At 44.0% G+C, this 18235-nt stretch overlaps 1 protein-coding gene across 1 annotated transcript in view; it reads right to left on the reverse strand.

Moving 5' to 3' along the window:
• LOC147609471 (alpha/beta-Hydrolases superfamily protein) overlaps positions 1-17485 on the reverse strand; it is a 71245-nt gene extending 53760 nt beyond the window's left edge. The window contains exons 1-4 of the mRNA XM_086787485.1: positions 17218-17485; positions 16352-16373; positions 15976-16093; positions 15793-15883 (exon numbers count right to left, since the gene is read on the reverse strand). Of these exons, the coding sequence (XP_086643611.1) occupies positions 15793-15883; positions 15976-16093; positions 16352-16373; positions 17218-17362 (376 nt within the window). The 5' untranslated portion in view covers positions 17363-17485. The remainder of the gene's footprint in view (positions 1-15792; positions 15884-15975; positions 16094-16351; positions 16374-17217) is intronic.
• Between the last annotated feature and the right edge of the window lie 750 nt (positions 17486-18235).

Genomic DNA, 18235 nt, shown 5'->3' on the forward strand with positions numbered 1-18235 from the left:
TGAATATTGGAGATGCTTACACAGGACGCGGAGACAATGAAATGCATGCTTCCAATGCTATAGAGGATGAGCAAACTCATGTGGTGCACATTAGGGAATAGGAACATGCGGGACAGTCGTCCCGTAGCAAAGAGAAAATGCAGGAAGAAGAGTCCATAGCCTTAAGGGCTAAACTTACTCATATGCAGACTCTTCTCTATGCACAACACGAAGAATTCAAGCTCTACCACCGTGAGGATCCATTGGTACATGGTCGTTTGAAGGCCAAGAAAGCTGAATCTTATATGGACCATGCAATGGCTCAAGAGTTGTACATGCAACCGAGGGATGCAACACGTGCATACTTGGCACGTACCGAGGATACCTATGCAAAAAAGGCAACAGCAACCAAACAAGAACTTGTCTAAGAGGATGAATCCACATGCTATTGGAGAGGAACTATTGGCAACTTCACGCCATGCAAGAGTACCCTATGTAGCCCACGAAGGATATAATGTTTATGGCAGTGGTCAAAATGTATGTCAAATGCCAGCCATTGCCGGCTGAAAATGTGCATGCACAACACATGCAACATGAGCTGCAATTTTCTGTTGGTGCAAGTATTCCGCGTATCTCTCATGGCATTCATGCCTTCGAGTGTACTCATGAGGGAGAAGCTATGGATGAAAACGCACCAATGTGTGTTGAGGGGCCAGCCATGCCTCATGCTTACAGGACACATGTATCTATGCCTAATGCATCACTTTTTGTTCCTAAAATGATGTCAGTCAAGGGGCTGTCCCAATGGACAAACATGCAGGAAAACATGTTGAGATGCAGGCGAATGCATCAAAGTCTCGTGACTTCAAAGCCAAAGACAAATCTCTGAAGTTTGACGCATATCATGAGGAATATGATGTATCAAAGGCACTTGTTTTTATTGGCCAGTTTGATATTGCTTTTAGTGATGAGGATTTCACTCAGAAATCCATGATCCAACATGTAAGCATGTTCATGAAAGGCACTGCTGCCCATTGGTGGCTCACGAAGAAGCTCTCACCGAATCCCGTTAGATCATGGGAGAGGTTCTATGCCCAATTCTTGCCTCCCAATGCATTGAATGAGATAACAATGAAGTGGGATTGGGTGAAGCAGAATGAGGAAAAAACAGTGAATGCATATGTGTAAAAGTTTTGGAAAGTGCTTTTGGAGGCGTCTCCATTTATGCATATCACTGAGGCAAAAAGGAAGAGAAGGTTTCAATCGGGATTGCAACCCGTGTACAAAGTGGGACTACAAATGTATCTTGGTCACACCTTACACCAACTAATCGTTGTTGCCACTGCCACCGAGCTATTGAAACTCAAGTTGAGTCGATCCAATAAGGCTAAACCCTCATTTGAAGGCAAAGAGAGGGCTGTCCAAAACCCGCTAAATAATGGACAGCCACCTAAAAAGGACCAAAACCAAGACAAAAATGGTCCAAAGGCTGAAAATAAGTCTACCAAGAAGTGTCCCTTCAAAGTGAGAGACTATGATCTCACTCCGGAGCAAAAAAAGCAATATATAAGCACGGAGAAATGCTTTACTTGTGGTAGCACCGAGCATATTGCAAATGCATGTCCAAACAAGAAGAAGCATGATAATGCGAATACATCAAAGCCCAATGTGCATATGGTTCCAGATGTGCAGGGCAACAATTCACATGATAGCAAAGACAAGGTTGTATGTAAAGCTTGGAGACAACTTAAGGATCAGCCCGCTTTGTTCATGTTTGATGATTGTGCAACTGAGAACTTCATATCTACACAGATGGCAACTGCTTTGGGTATTGAAGTGGAGAACATGGGTCCTCAAATTGAAGCAGGGGCTACCTTTGTTGGTAGAGAAGTGCAGGTTCTGCCTATTATTGGCAAGCTGCACATACACATTCAAGGCTATGTGGATCATAAGGACTTTCTTGTAGCTCCTTTGAATGGTTGTGATGTATTGCTTGAAAAGCCTTGGCATACACGCATTGATCCGTGCAAGGCTTACAAGACCAATAGGATCACCTTCATGTATAAAGGCCGAGAGCATGTGATTGATGCTCATGAAGAGGGTGATACCATTCCCCTTGTATCTCATGTACAAATCAAGAAAGTAATGAAAAAGAGTGTTTTTACGTACTTGATTTTTGTATGGAATCATGTTGAAGAAAATAATGTGCATGTAAACACTCTTAGTAATGATAGGCTGAAATTCTTGCAAGAGTACATTGTTTTGCTCATGAGTTGCCACCCATACGACCGGAAAATTATCGTATTGATCTTGTGCCGGGTAGCTCACCACTTAATAGGCTAGCCTATCATGTAAGTGCATCCCAAAAAGAGTAGATCATGAAGCAGTTAAATGAGCTTCTTGAGAAGGGTTTGGTTCAACCAAGCTCTTCTGCATATTGTTCACCCGTCCTCTTGGTTCAAAAGAAGAATGGACCTTTTCGTATGTGTGTGGATTATAGAGCTTTGAATAAGCTCACCATCAAGAATCGGTTTTCGATTCCACGCATAGACGACATCCTTGACAAGTTGGATGGATCGGCATGCTTTAGCCGAATTGATCTCAAGAGTGGGTATCATCAAGTGCGTGTGGTGCCTTGAGGATGTACATAAAACTGCTTTCAGAACAGCATTTGAACTTTATGAGTATCTTGTTATGCCTTTTGGTCTCACAAACGCCCCGGCTACATTCAATAGAATGATGGATCGTATATTCCGTGGGTTCAGGAAATTTACAGGTGTCTTCTTTGATGACATCCTAGTCTTCTCGAAGACCGAAGAAGAGCATAGAGCTCATTTGGCTATTGTTTTTCAAGAACTCCGTAAGCATAAACTCTTCATAAATGCAAAGAAGAGTGAGTTCTTCTTGCTTGAGATACATTATCTTAGGCATATTGTGTCCAAAGATGGAGTGCAGATGGATCCTTCAAAGATTGATGCAATTCGGAATTGGCCCGAATTGAGATCAATGCATGAGATCCGTAGTTTTCTTCGATTATGCTCTTACTACCGCAAGTTCACTCGGCACTTTGCATGGATTGCTTCTCCTTTGCATGATTTGACAAAGAAGAAGGCTACATTCAAATGGACTGATGTAGAGAGGGATGCATTTCTCAAATTGAAAGATGTAACTGCACATGGTTCAGTGGTGATCATTCCGGATTTGCAAAGCCATTCAGTGTGGAATATGATGCATCTAGAAATTGCATAGGAGCTGTCCTAAATCAAGAGGGACATGCCGTGGCTTATGAGAGCCGTAGATTACATGATGCAGAGCTCTCTCTTGGCATTTATGAGAAAGAGAAATGGCTGTAATTCATGCACTTACCATATGGAAACATTACCTTCTTGGGGTTGATTTCAATGTGAAAACAGATCACCAAAGTTTGAGGTATTTTCTTACCCAAACTAAATTGTCAGAGAAGCATATGAGGACGGCCAATTTCCTCTCTATGTTTCATTTTCAGATCTTGCACACCCCACGAAAGAAGACTGTAGTGGCAAATGCATTGTCACGAAAGCCGTATGTAGTAGCTATTTTGGTTGCCTCTCATGGGGACTTGTCTGCCATGCGTAATTTGTATCATACGGACGCTAATTTTGCCACTATTTGGACTGATTTGATGGCTGGTCATGCACATGCCTCATATGTGATCAAAGAGGGCTATCTCATGAAAGATAATTGCCTATGTGTGGTGTCTGACATGAGGCAAAAGGTTTTGGATGAGTGCCATGCTTCCCTATATGCTGGTCATAGAGGCATAATGCCTACTACGCACATGATTGAGTGGTATTTCTTTTGGCCAGGTATGCGGAAGGACATAGAGGCACATGTACGTGCATGTATCACCTATTAAGAGGTGAAATTCGATAGGCAAAAGGCACCAAGTCTGCTTCAGCCATTGCCTATTCCCACGCAGCCATGGGAAAGTATTACAATGGATTTCATTATGGACTTGCCACGGACCCAACAGAGTAATGATGCTATTTGGACAATTGTAGACAGGTTTAGCAAGCAAGCTCACTTCTTGCCGGTCAAGAAGACCATCAAAGCTGAGCATATGGTTAAAATATATCTTGCAGAAGTGTTCAAGCATCATGGAATGCCGAAGTCCATTGTGGGAGATAGAGATCCCAAAACTACAAGTCTCTTTTGGCGGGCCTTATTTAATAATATGGGCACCAAATTGGACTTCTCATCAACTTATCACCCTCAAACGGATGGGTAAGTGAGGCTGCAAATTCAGCCGTGTTGGATCTCTTGAAATGTTATGTGGCGGATTAGAAGTCTTCTTGGGAGAAGTACTTACCACTTGCGGAATTTGCACATAACAACAAGGTGCATGCATCTACTGGAAAGGCCCCATTTGAGATTGTTTAAGGTAAAGTGGTTTTGCCACCCATCCTTTGCACAAAGGATGAGATATTTGCAGCTAATGAGTATGTAAGAGACTTGGATATTACTTTTGCTCAAGTGCGGACAGCCATTGCAAGGTCACAAGACGAGCATAAAAAGGCTGCTGACAAGCATGGAAGGCAATTTGATGTCAAAGAGAATGATTGGATATTGCTGAAATTTGAGAAAGCAAGACTTGCAAAGAGGCCTGGCAAAGAGGGTGCATACCCTACGCTTGCAACCAGGTACTATGGGCCTTTTCGAGTGATCAAGAAGGTCAATGAAGTGGCTTTCAGGTTGGCATTGCCTAGCCATTGGCACATACACAATGCTTTTCATGTGAGTCTCCTTCGCAAGTATGAAGGGCTGGAGCCCAATGAACCAGTCATTGAGGATCCACCAGAAGTGGATGACCTTGAGGAGATTTTGCAGCTAGAGCCAATTGTGTATCACAAGGAACGCAAGCTTGCTATAGGCAAAGTTGCCAAGCGTTACCTTGTTAAGTTTAAGAACTATCTTCCCATTGATGCTAAATGGGTAGATGAAGAGTTCTTTAGAGATTACCCGCATCTGCTTCACATCTATTTGGATGCTTTCAAGTTGCAGACAACTGTTTAGGAGCCGGGGGGGATGTCACCAGTTGGCCACCCAATTGGTCTACCCGTGTTTTCACATTATGTATGTACATTGGACTAACGTCCGTGTGGCAGTTGCATACGTTGGGGATTGATGTCTCAATGTGATTCTGTGGACTTGGCTTTCCGTTGGGACTTGTGCCTGTGTGTACATGCCCGGAAATGCCTGGAGGATTGGTGTTCCATTGGGTCTGATACCTTGTGTACTTGCTTGGAGCATGTCTATTTTGGTATAGTTTCATGAACGAGGATTGTCCATACCAATGCTGCATTGCATAGCATCTTTATGTGTTTGCTTGCAATTGAAATTTCATGCTGTTCTCATGCTTGCCTGACCAATGTGTAGTTCCGGGTAAGGGAACGTCCGCCCATGAACCGTGTATGTAACTGTCTGCTGACATGGTTATGTGGCATGTAACAAGTGGTAAGTATTGGTCATAAACCTAGCTTTAGGAATTAGCACTAATTTATAAGTGAGTGTGTACACACTTCATTAAGTTTTGGGCGACCAAAACTCACTTATAAGTTATGACCAACCTTGTATTCGAACACACTAATGTCCCGAGGTGGACAAAACCCAATGTCCACTGCCCATACCTTATCCCCTTTGTACAAAGGGAGCAACCAACCACGTGTCCATTCTAGCTTGCACCACAAGGTATCCTCTATACTTAACACCTAGAGTGGACAACTCACCATATCTCTCTTTCCTCTCTCTAGAATTAGGCACCCCCTTCATGAGGCCTCTTTGGCTAATAAGTTATGACCAACCCTATATTTGAACACACTAATGTCCCGAGGTGGACAAAACCCAATGTCCACCGCCCATACCTTATCCCCTTTGTACAAAGGGAGCAACCAACCACGTGTCCATTCTAGCTTGCACCACAAGGTATCCTCTATACTTGACACCTAGAGTGGACAACTCACCATATCTCTCTTTCCTCTCTCTCTAGAATTAGGCACCCCCTTCATGAGGCCTCTTTGGCTATATTTTCTGCACTCTCTCCTTCCAAACTCCATATCCAAGCTTGCTAGGGTGTTTTCCAAGCTTCCAAGAGTGTTTCCAGGTGGTGTTCACTCTCCCACACACTCCCAATGACTGAAATTCAACAAAACAGCTCTTTTTCTTGTTGTAATTTTTGGTCTTTTTGCTGAAAACCCTAATTTCAGCCCTCCTTTCTCAAGTTGAACCATAGGATAAGCTTTCCCAAGGTTCCCTTCATCCTCTTGAAGACTTTTGTCGTGAAGGATCGCAATAAATCGAAGATTTCAACACTCCAAACGCTTCCATCACAAAGACTTCCGTTGTCACCGAAATTGGTAAGCTTTGATGCTTAAATATGGAAGCAAGTAGCAGGAGGGAGGAACCAGACTCCATGATTGCATACCCTGTGTAGTGTTCTCTTGTCCTACGTGCTCTTTTGCAGATTGTTGCTACCATGTGTTGATGGAATAATAGAGAGCAGATGGTAGGGAACATGGGCACTTGAGAGGGTAGTGTGAGCTGCAAGTCTACACACCGACAACACATTGCTTTCCTGAGAGCTCCTATTTTGCCCTCAAACACTTACTTCACATGTGCTCATTTGGCCACGTTTCATCAAGCATTACCATTTTTTTTTAAATCTTGGTCGTGAATTTGCTTGCTTATATTGACGGCATTTACAAAGCTTACAAAATTGTTGGTGAAAGGATTAGTTAATGACAACATTGCCATTGTGAAAATATTTGTTGAAGACACCTATGCCGATGATAATCCCTTCAATGATGCTATTGGTGAAGTTTTTGATGGTGATGGTATTGTCCATTTGATGTGACAGCATGTTTTTGCACACACCCATGCCGATGATAATCCCTTCAATGATGCTATTGGCGAAGATTTTGCTGGTGATGGTGTTGCCCATTTGATGTGACAGCATGTTTTCATGTCCATGTGAACACCTCTTATGGAGGGCTCGTTTATACCACACTTTAGAAAATTTAACTTTTTATTTTATTTTTTGAAATCTTATCTGCTAGTCGTCGTCGTTGTGTTGCAGCCATAGTAGCAACGGAACGGGAACGGGAACGGAACGAAAGCACCACTAGGGAAACGGGAACGGGAAAAAGAGGGAACGAGAACGAGGGGGAACGGAAACAGGGAACGACCTAGATAATTCCTAGAAATGATAATAAATCTTAACATACAATGCTCATTTATATAACCAAATCAGAGACACACTAAAGTCTAGTGCACCACAATTTGCATGGCTAGATACTAACACTGAATAGATCTCACAAGTCAAAATAAATTAGCCCACATCATACATGACATAAGTGACAAAAAGCACAAAATGTGGCCCACATGGCACAGCCTAGATAAAAGAAACAATCCAAGTCCAAAGTCCAAGCCTCAAGGTGACATGCAAATAGTAAGGAGATATCATGCATGGCTACTGCAGTGATGCCATCAAGGAGACTATCATCTATGTCATCCAAGAAAGCCATATCATCAAGACCAACATCTGCAACATCCAAATCTTCAATCCCATCTTGACCAAGATCTGCAAGTCCATGTGTCTCCTCATCATCCGAGGACTCCTCATCAAGCAATATAAACTTCTCTGGTTTGGGAGAAGCCATATCACCAAGCAAGCGCAAATTAGCACTTACAAAAATCAAGTCATTGACTTGTTTCGTCCCAAATTTGTTCCTCTTCTTGGATGCAACATGGCCGAACACACTCCATAGTTGCTCAATCGGAGAGGAGCTTGCACCTTGAGACAAGATCCTTACTGCCAATGATTGAAGCTGTGGTGTACAAGCCCCATAATCCTCCCACCATAAAGCAGCCCCTATCTTAAACCTATCTCTCTGTGCATCAGCCAATCCAAACCTTCCCAACTTGCTCCGATAAAATCCAAGTTGGTCTTTCACCAACCTTCGTTTATCTGCATCACGAACCTGCCTAGAAAGCACTATCTCCCAACCATCCATCACCTCATCATCGGCCTCTTGTCCACATCCTTGGAACTCGGGATCCAAGACATACGCAGCAGCATGCATAGGAGAATGATAACCATTCCATCGTGCTTCACATAATTCTCGAACCTCTGCATATTTCTCATCAGACAAGCCCATTTCCCCTATTTTCTCACCAGTCCCCTCATAAAGCTTGCCAATGCATGGCTCCCGTCCATCTGCAATCCGCATCAAGCGCATGATCGGCTTCATCATAGCATTGATAGTGTTGACTTCATCCCAAAATGTGAAGTCTTGTATGGTTCTTGCAACCTCTATGCCGGCTCTTGACTGAGATAGAGCCCATCCCATCCACGCATTGCATACAACCAACTGCTTCAAAGGCAATTGCACTTTGGATAACCTCTTCATCATGAGAAAGTTATAACCAAAGCGTGTCTCTGAGTACTTCAAGAGATCCTTTTTGGGTGATCTCTTGCAGAATTCATTCAAAATAAACTGATGGTTTTGAATGAAGCTTATTATCTCCTTGCCTTTTTGAATGTGTGGATCAACCCATGGCGCTGCCAACATCCTTCAATAAGTTGCTCAAACAATGAGCAAAGCATGGACTAAATGTGATATGCGGATAGCTGTCTTCGAGCTTAAGACCAACTGCTCTATTTGTTGCCTCACCATCAGCTAAGAACTGAATAACATTCTCTAGTCCAACTTTCTCAATACCTTCGGCCCACTCTTCCACAAGCTGATCTGCAGTTTTTCCAGTCCCAAAAGCATCATGTGAGGAAATGAATTGCATTCTTCCTCGAGAATAAGCAACCATGCCATGAATGGACCTTTTTCGAGTGTCACTCCAACCATCTGCAATAAGTGACACACCATTCTTTGCCCAACTTTCATGCACAGATTCTAAAGCACATTCAATTGCAGCTTTCTCCTTTTGCAACAAGGTGGTGCGTAGTGTCTCATACGAAGGAGGCTTGTATGTTGGGCCATACCATGCAATCTCCTGGACCATTTCAATGAAATATGGAGACCTGGCACATTGAATGCTACATGATCATGATAAAAGAACCTTGCAACAGCTGCATCTACCCTCTCTTTCTTGCGGGGATCCCAAGCTGCTCCCAAGGTTTGCTGCTTGCCGGAACTTGCACCCATAGACTGCGAATCTTGGGAAAATGCAAAGCTCCCAAGTCCTCCATATTGTTGTCCATCTCCCAAGTGTACATCTTCCCCATGTCTACTGAAGTAAGATGCATCAATTGCCGGTTTCTTTCGTGCACATGCTTTCTCCTCTTCACTTGGGTACTTTGCCAAAAGCTCTCTACGCATTTCAGGTGTTGTCCCTGGGCATTTGTTCACTTGTGCTTTTTCATTGTTTACATGGCATAGATGGGCTTTTTCATTGTTTACATGGCATAGATGTGCTCTCACACGGTTTGCTCCTCCTGACTTCTCTTTGTTACATTGCTTGCATTTCCATCGTGTGAACCCGAGTAAGCCATGATTTTTGCAAATTCGGGCAAAAAGTTGAATAGACTTTCAAAGTTAACCATTACAGAGAAATGAGTCCTTTTTTTGTCTATTGTTTAATGGGGAGAGACTGTGCAGTCCAGATTGTGACATAGGTAATTTTTGAAACACCAAAAGTTCAAACAAAGAAAGAGAGAGAGAAGAAAGAGAAAAGCTTGCTGCCTTGCCTTCTAAAGATGTAAACTGTTGAACTTGAGTCTTGATCACTCTGTTGCACAGGGCCCAGGCAGGTTGCACTGTTGCTGCTTGCAGGTTGGTACCAGGCACAGTGTTGAGAACTTGAGTGTACTACTGTTGTGGACTTGTACTATGTAGACTGTAGTAGAATGTAGTCACTAGTGTACACTGTAGTATGTACACGGCAAGGGCTAGGGGCCTCGACTCTGGAGGCTGGGGCGACTGTACTGCCTGGTACAGAACAGTACGGGCAGGCAGAACAGTACGGGCAGGGCCTGCACAGGCGACAGCAGTACAGCCTACACGGCCACGGCCCACAGGTGGCGGGCAGGGGCGACTACAGTACAGGCGTCGGGCAGTGAACTTCCGAAAAGCGACGGGCGAAAGGCGACAACCGTACGGGCGTCGCGCTTCTATTTTTTTTAAAAAAAATCCACGTCATCGTTCCCATGTGGGGGAACGGCAACCCAGCGTTCCATCTCGCGTTCCACCAGCGTTCCACGGTCGTTCCCTGGCGTTCCACGGACGTCCCACCACCTCATCGTTCCTGACCCCCATTTCCATCGTTCCCTTCATGCTGGCCATGGGGGAACGCGTTCCACCGTTCCCAATGGGGGGAAACACGCTTCCCTTTACTATGGTTGCAGCATCTTCTTCCTCCTGCCGCCCTCGCCATCTCTTGCTTGCACGTCCACGTTGGCTTTGTGCTTGGAAGAGACCACAACCCTAGCATCGTAAGTGCTGGTGCAAGCCCCTCTTCTGCTACAAGCTTGCCTCTAGAAGGACTCCATCACCTCCCACAGATTTGCCGCCAGCTTCTATAGCTTTCTGCTTCGTATGCCCTCCTTTCCAGGTTTCTGTATAGCATTAGGCTGATGAAGTCCCGATGTCGATTTCCTTTTATGCTTACGAAAATGTGCCAGCTCGAACTTAGTGTCTTCTCTCCTCTCCCAACGGGTGAGGCATTACTCCTAGGATGCACTCACGAGACTCCTTGCACTCCGCTTCACCCTTTTGTCGGCCATTCATGCTCTTGGCATCTAGCTTGTAGTTACGTTGAGGGATTAGCTCTACTTCAAGAACTATCTAGAGCCTAGGCTCTGATACCATGTCAGAATACGCAGCGGAGATGATGACCAGATCTGGGAACACAAGAGCAAAACGCAGTGCAGAAAATCACAGCACAAGAGTGTGAGAGATAGAGGCGTGTAACTCTGCTCCATATACACAAGAAGATCCGGAGTATAGTACAAAATGGAATGGGGGACTGGGGGCCATTTTATATGGCCCCATATACCCAGTCGGCCTGTGCTAAAGGCAGCCGACTGGTCCTAAAACTCCACGACCAGCATATGCAGCCAGTCGGCCAGTTGTGAGCAGTCGACCATCACCTAAATGGAGTCGTGGACCACTGCCATCAGTCGGCCACCTACTGGGTCCTCCTCCCATCTCAGGGCTGCCTCCCAAGCCACAGAAAAATGGGAAAAAATAGGGGAAAAATACGGAGAGTGGGGAAAAATGAGAAAACACCTCATAAGGGCGGGCACACCCACAACAAAGGCCCTGGTGTATAAAAATAGACAAGAGATGACTTCTAACAGTAGAGTCACCATATGATCGACAATGGAGCCACGCACAACTTTCTTATCTACTCATTACTCAGAAAGTTGAAACTGCTCGAGATGACCATAAGTACACAGTTTTGCTTGCTAATGGTTATGACAAAACCATTTGGGACACAGTGGTTTTGGGAGTGCCACTTGCTATGTAGGGCTACGAGGCTACACTTGATTTCCAGGTCATGCATTTAGCTAGGACAAATGTCTATCTAGGCAGGGAATGCTTGTGTAACCTAGGCCCTACCCTACGTCGTAGTTACCAAGATAACAGCCTAGAGTTCATGCATGAGGGTAGATGCATTACTTTGCATGGTGAGCATGATGTGCCAACTATGCCTTTGATATCGTCCATGGAGTTGTGATGTGTCTACGAGCTCGATGAGATTCAACAAGTATACATTTGTAACCTTTTGCATGATTTTGTTCCACACATGAAACAGAAGTGAATAATGTTTTCGTAGATGAAACAATAAATGTAAATGACCTTGGACGAGACCCTTGTTTTGTCTGCATATGAGAAAAACTTGAAAAACTCCAAGGCTGAAAACAAGACAATAAAAAATGATAAGTACATAGATACTTTAAATTCTTTATTGGCCAGATTATCAAGATGTTTTTCCCGAAGATATGCTGGAACGGGCTTCGTTTATTCTTTGGTAAAAAAGAAAGAAGGTTCTATGCCTATGTGCATAGATTGCCATGCTCTTAATCAGACTACGATTAAGAACAAGTATCCAATGCCTCGCATCGACAAATTGTTTGACCAACTCAATGGTGCATGTTATTTTTCTAAAATTGACCTTAGGTCGGGCTACCACCAGGTCAGTAGGATGCTACATTTAGAACTCAATTTGGGCATTATGAGTATTTGGTCTGGTTTGACTAATGCACCAGCGACATTTATGATGATGATGGACAACACTTTCACGTCCATACTTGTGGTTTTCCTAGGTGACATACTTGTTTACAGTAAGTCGAGAAAGGAACACGTACATCATTTACGCTTAGTGTTCGAATTACTTAGAAAGAATAGGTTATTTGCAAAGAAAAGCAAATACAAATTCTTTGCTAAGGAAATTCATTATCCAAGCCATATTATATCCGCTGAGGAAACACGAATGTATCCTGAGAAAGTGGATGCTATTCTCAAATGGAATGAGCCAAAAACATTAGAGAAACTATAAATTTTTCTAGGTTTGTCAAGGTTTTACCAACAATATGTAAAGGACTACGCGAAGATTGCAGTCCCGTTGATGGATCAACTGAGAACTAAAGGCAACACTATCCATTGGAAGGATCCACAATGAAGTAGTTTTGAGAAACTCAAGGTTGCAATCGCAACAGCTGCTCCTATCTTGAGTATATTGGACCCTAATGAGCCATTTGTCATAGAAACAGACGCTAGTGGGGAAGCCATTGAGGCGGTTTTAATGCAAGGGGAACACCCAATTGCATTTGAAAGCAACAAGCTTGACTATGCCTAGCGTAACTACTCATCCTATGAGCGAGAGTTACTTGCAGTAGTTCATGCTCTTAAAAAGTGGTGACATTATTTATATCGTGCTACTTTCGAGGTCCATACGGACCATGCAAGCTTAAATAGCTTTCAAGTCAAAATGAATTGAAAGGTAGAAAAGCAAGGTGGACAGAGATCCTACATGAGTTTGATCTTCAACTTCGTTACCAAAGAGGTAAATTTAACATAGTAGCGGATTCGGTGAGTCGGATGCCAATGGTGAACAAGTTGGGCTTCACCAAGAACAAGTTCTTGGATTAACTACATGGTTTGTGTGAGTATGATCCATCTTATTCAGAGGTTTGGCTTGCTGTACGCACATGCACTTGCCAGTAGCCATTGCCTTCCTTGTCAGAAAGGAGTGCTGATCTGGAGCGATTAGCCGAGGTCTCTGCAAGAAGAAGAGGGAGTTCTAGTTTGGAGAGACTAGACGGGTCTCTTAGGTTATACGCTGAGAGCTCGGGAATGGACCCTTCACTACCATTCAACATTGTTTCAAATGGGAGTGATAAGTTCGTTGAAGGAAAAGGTTTAGGAGCTTCTCTATCGACAATGGATACTTGCTTTACAAAGGTAGAGTTTGTGTACCATCTGCTGGTGACTTTCAGCGCCAAATTCTAATCGAAAGTCACGATAGTCCAAGTAATAGTCACCCTGGGGTACAAAAGACCTATGCACTAGTTAAAAGACAATTCTATTGGCCTAGTATGTTCAAGGACGTCCAAGACTTTGTGCTAAAATGCAAGAAGTGCCAGGTCAATAAGCAGGAGCATCTCAAAGTAGGAGGCTTGCTCCATCCATTGGATATTCCCAAAGGAAAATGGAAGAGAATTTCCATGGATTTTATCATCAGGTCACCTAAAACGAGTCGAGGATTGGGTGGTGGTAGATAGGTTGACTAAAATGACCAAGTTTATTACTACTAGAAAGGAGGTAAAAACTCTTAAGCTAGCTAAATTGTTTATCAAGACATCTCTACAAGCTATATGGCCTGCCCACAGATATAGTTTCTGATAGAGATAGGAAGTTCGATAGCCACTTTTGAAGGGAAATCTTCAAAAACTAATACTCTATCAAAAGCTCTCTCCTAGATATTGCGGTCCGTTTAAAATCCTTAAGAAGATTGGTCGCATAGCATACAAACTTTAGTTGCCGAAGAGCTCTCGAATATATCCTATTTTTTATATCAGTGGAATACGAAAAACAGTGGATCACCAGGCTAACGTAGTTGCTCCTGACATTTTGGTGGAACTTATTGAAGCACCATCTCTTTCACATTAACCCAAGAGAATTCTTGGATTTATGGATTGGAACACGAGACATATTGTGTACCGAGAGACACTTGTCAAGTGAAAGGACAAAGATGAGGAAGCGTCCACTTCGGAACGCTTGAGTATGCTTACCAAAAACTATCCTCAATTTGCTTTCGTGGACGAAAACTCTTCTTAAGGGGGAGGTAATGTCACGTACCTTGTAGCCGGGCTACATAGTGCTCAATCGGACATGGAGCCCGATCGCTGGAGAGCAATTGGCGAGAGTGTCCGGGGTTCAGGGGTGAGGCACCCGGGTCGGAGGATCGCGGGTGGCCGGGCAAGTATGGGCAAGTAGGCCACTACATATGGATTCTTATCCATATCCCTCTACAGCAGTGTGGATTCCATATCCATATCCCTCTACAGCAGGGTGGTGAACAAGAGCTCTCCTCTCCTCCCTCATCTTGGTGTCTTCCTAATGGGCAACACAACATTCGGGGAACGCAACAAGAATTGACCTAGACGCTTTGATACGAATGCAACATGCATACTTATATGGAAGCTAATTAATGAAGATTAACACTAAGCAATAAGTATTAACACTAATAACATGCACAACGATGACATAGAGAAGAAGAGAGAAGGAGAAGAGAGACTCTTTACCTAATCTTCTCTTATTGTATATTAATGCGTGAACTCATGCTATGCATATTGCTCTCCTCCGTACATTAATGGAAAGCATTCATATGGAGGTGTACTCTTGATGATTGAGATGTGGTTGCATGCCCTTAGTCTTTGCTCTCTTGCCCTTGGTCTTGCTATCTCCGGATGAATAAGGAATAAACCTAGACCTCCTTTATATGGGGATTTCAATGGCAGGTCGTATGATGCTGGTCAGCCCCAGAGCTTTTCAGGTCATAAAACATCATCAAAAGGTCATCAAACATGTTCAAATTATGCATAAAATGTCTCAAGCATTGGTGCATGTCTTGGTCACCTATTGGGTTGCCAAAACCACTCCAATCTACCCATATACGACCTCTAACCTTGCCTCTAAGCCAACCGCAGAGAACAATCATGTCTACATGGCACCTGATTAAGCTGTGCACAGGACTCGTGACTCCTCCGAGGGACCAAGTGTAGTGGGACCACAGGGATCCAAGGGACTCACTAGAATGGTGTTGGCACAACTCACCAAAGAGACCTAATCACCTCCATATCCAGCTTGGATAGTGTGGCCACACTCCCACCAAGCAGCTCCACTAGATGACACGAAGTGTGATGAGCCAGATTCTTGCCAAATTTTGGAGATGTCTATGGAGCGGCCTTTGCCTTCGCAAGGTGATTCTATTTCTATGCTCGACGACTCATAGTGGCCTTGTGGTGGTTTTCTGATTGGCCACCATAAGTACAGTGGCCACTTATCGCCACTGTAATGCACCGTACAAGTCCAAACCCCAGTGACCTTGGGGACTGTCCTGCAACACACAAAAGGTTGACACAAGATTGCTCTGCTTATTACTGTCACTCCCCTCTGTCAGCAATGAGATGGACGCTGCGGCCTTAAACCCATCCATGTGCCAACCCTATGAGCGTCCTTTCTCTCCTCCACCTAACAAGTAGCCTAACAAGTAGATGCATATTTTCCCTTTCAGAAACAATGGAGTAAAAGAAGTTACCTCCCCAACAAAACCCGACTGCTCCAACCGACAGCAAACCCTTGCTCTTTAGAACCTCTATTAGTTGTTTCGTATCTTCAACGGAGTCCACCTAGAATGAGACATATATAGACCATTACAGATTCATGGTTCAATGCACAATACTGGATATATGGGCCTGTAATTACATTGCTGAACACTCACAGGTTCATGGTTCTTTAACCAATCAGAAACAGAACTGTCTGGAACATAGAAATCCCTGTTAAAGAAGTCCGGGACAACCACATAATACCCAGCAGCTGCAACCTTGTCAGCCAATTTCCTGTCACAATAGTGTATGAGATTTCATGTTAAATTGCACATAAAACACATTGAGGGCCAAGGCTGCTAACAAGGGTGTGCGGCGTGCCCATCAGCAGGGGTCCTGCCCAGACCGCCCATCAATGATGGACTGGCAATCATGCCCATTCAATGGGCTGGGAAATTTGAACCCTGAAGGACTCTCTCATCAACTCTTTACTCTTCCCACAACCTTAACACAATAAAAGGATCCATGTAATAAAAGGAGACCTCTACATACCTTAACAGCGGAGCTTCAAAACCTTCACAGAAGACCAGCAAAAAAAAAAATAAAAAAAAAATAAAAAAAAATCACTGTTAATACGTTACCCACGTATTGAAATAAAGTTGCACAAGCGCACATAATGCTAAGCCAATAAAACAAAACAAAAAGGAGAATCCCACAGCATAGGAAAGTATGGCAAGGCAAAGGCGACCCATGGTCACCAAGGGCACAAACAAAAAGCTCAGAGCTGATGCTGACTCCAAGCCTATACAAGTGAATGAGTGGATTCCTCATAATCCGTTGGGACTAAAGAGGATTCCAAAGAGATTGGGACCCATCCGAAGGAATGACCAAGCTCAGCGGCAATAACTCGCTGGTCTGACAGTGATCACAGCCAAGCTCCAACGGGCTAAGAGCCGGAGAAAGAAGGAGATCTCCCAGGGATGGAAACCAAAGTCTCTGCCAAAAATCCTTGATGAAAGTAGCCAGGACTCCCTGGACGTGCCAGTGCTGCTGCCCTGCTGGGGGTCTCAAGGAGGATCCAACGGCCAAGCCGGGCGGAGTAGTCAAAGAATGGAATGGCCTCCTCGGGATCCTGAATCAATGGCATCAAAGTTCTAGAAAGCAAACTCACTCCACATACAACTGAATAACAACCACTTGAGTTTTTTCTGAAAGAGGAACATTCTGGTGTTAAAAAGGGCTACTTGACACAGCGTAAATCAATAGAAACTCATATCATTAACATATTCGTACAATTTAGCATGGCGTCTGCTGATGCTCTGATGATGCTGGGTATGGATACCATTGTGTAGATGATTAACTTTTAATTATACCCATAAACTTGATTAATTTGATGATTAGGGAAGATGGGTACTTACCGAAGACATCAGAGATGAGGATGACTGCGGCTTTGGGGGAAGGGGGCTGGACAAGATAGGAAAGAAATGGACCAACAGCGTCATCTTTGCCTGCGCAGAAATGCTGAGAGGGAGGGGAAGGCACACAGCACTGGGGGCCAGCCATGGTGATGCTAATGAGCTGAAAATTCGACGAGTGTACTACAAGTAAACCGTATACCAGGAGGTGACTGATCGAGGCGCAGGCTCTCTCCCCTCGGGACTATTTGACACCACACCTCCAAGAGGGATCGAGGGCCAGGATTGAGATTTAGAATCTAAAGATTCTCAACGGATATAAAGTGGAGGCGTTAGATTCTCGATAATAAAGAGGAGGGGCCATTGTGGATTAAAAGTTAATTAATGAAGGGGTCAGTGGGCTCCATCATTATCTTGATCGAGCGCTACTATTTTTTTTTTTCAAAAATCAAGCAAAACCAAGCAAAACCGGCTGCTTCCAGCGCCTTGCGAACCAGCTGCTTCCAGCGCCTCCATCATTATCTTGATCGAGCGCTACTGTTTTTTTTGTCAAAAATCAAGCAAAACCAGCTGGCACGCGCGCGTGATCGACGGTACTGTTTTTTTTTTCAAAAATCAAGCGAAACCAGTTGCAAGCAGCGCCTTGCGAACCAGCTGCTTCCAGTGCCTCCATCATTATCTTGATAGGCAGCTACTGCGAACCAGCTGCTGCTGCTGGCTCCTTGCAATCGCCTTGCGAACCGGCTGCTTCTAGCTGCTCCTTGCAATCTCGGCTGCCTCTTGCGCTACTGCGAAGGTCACCTCCATCACCTCCATCATTATCTTGATCGAGCGCTACTGCTCCTTGCAATCGCCTTGCGAACCGACTGCTTCCAGCGCTACTGCAAAAGGTCAGGTCTCGACTTTTTCATTTCAAAACCTTGATATATATCAATTCGATTAAGGTGAAAATAGAACCAAATCATTGAAATGAAAAAGTGTTTTTAAACACCCAATTATTAAAGAAGAATCACAAAAATTC

This window comes from Cibotium barometz, chromosome 51 (assembly GCF_041138505.1).
Source record: "Cibotium barometz isolate CiBa-2024 chromosome 51, ASM4113850v1, whole genome shotgun sequence".
Lineage (NCBI taxonomy): Eukaryota > Viridiplantae > Streptophyta > Polypodiopsida > Cyatheales > Cibotiaceae > Cibotium > Cibotium barometz.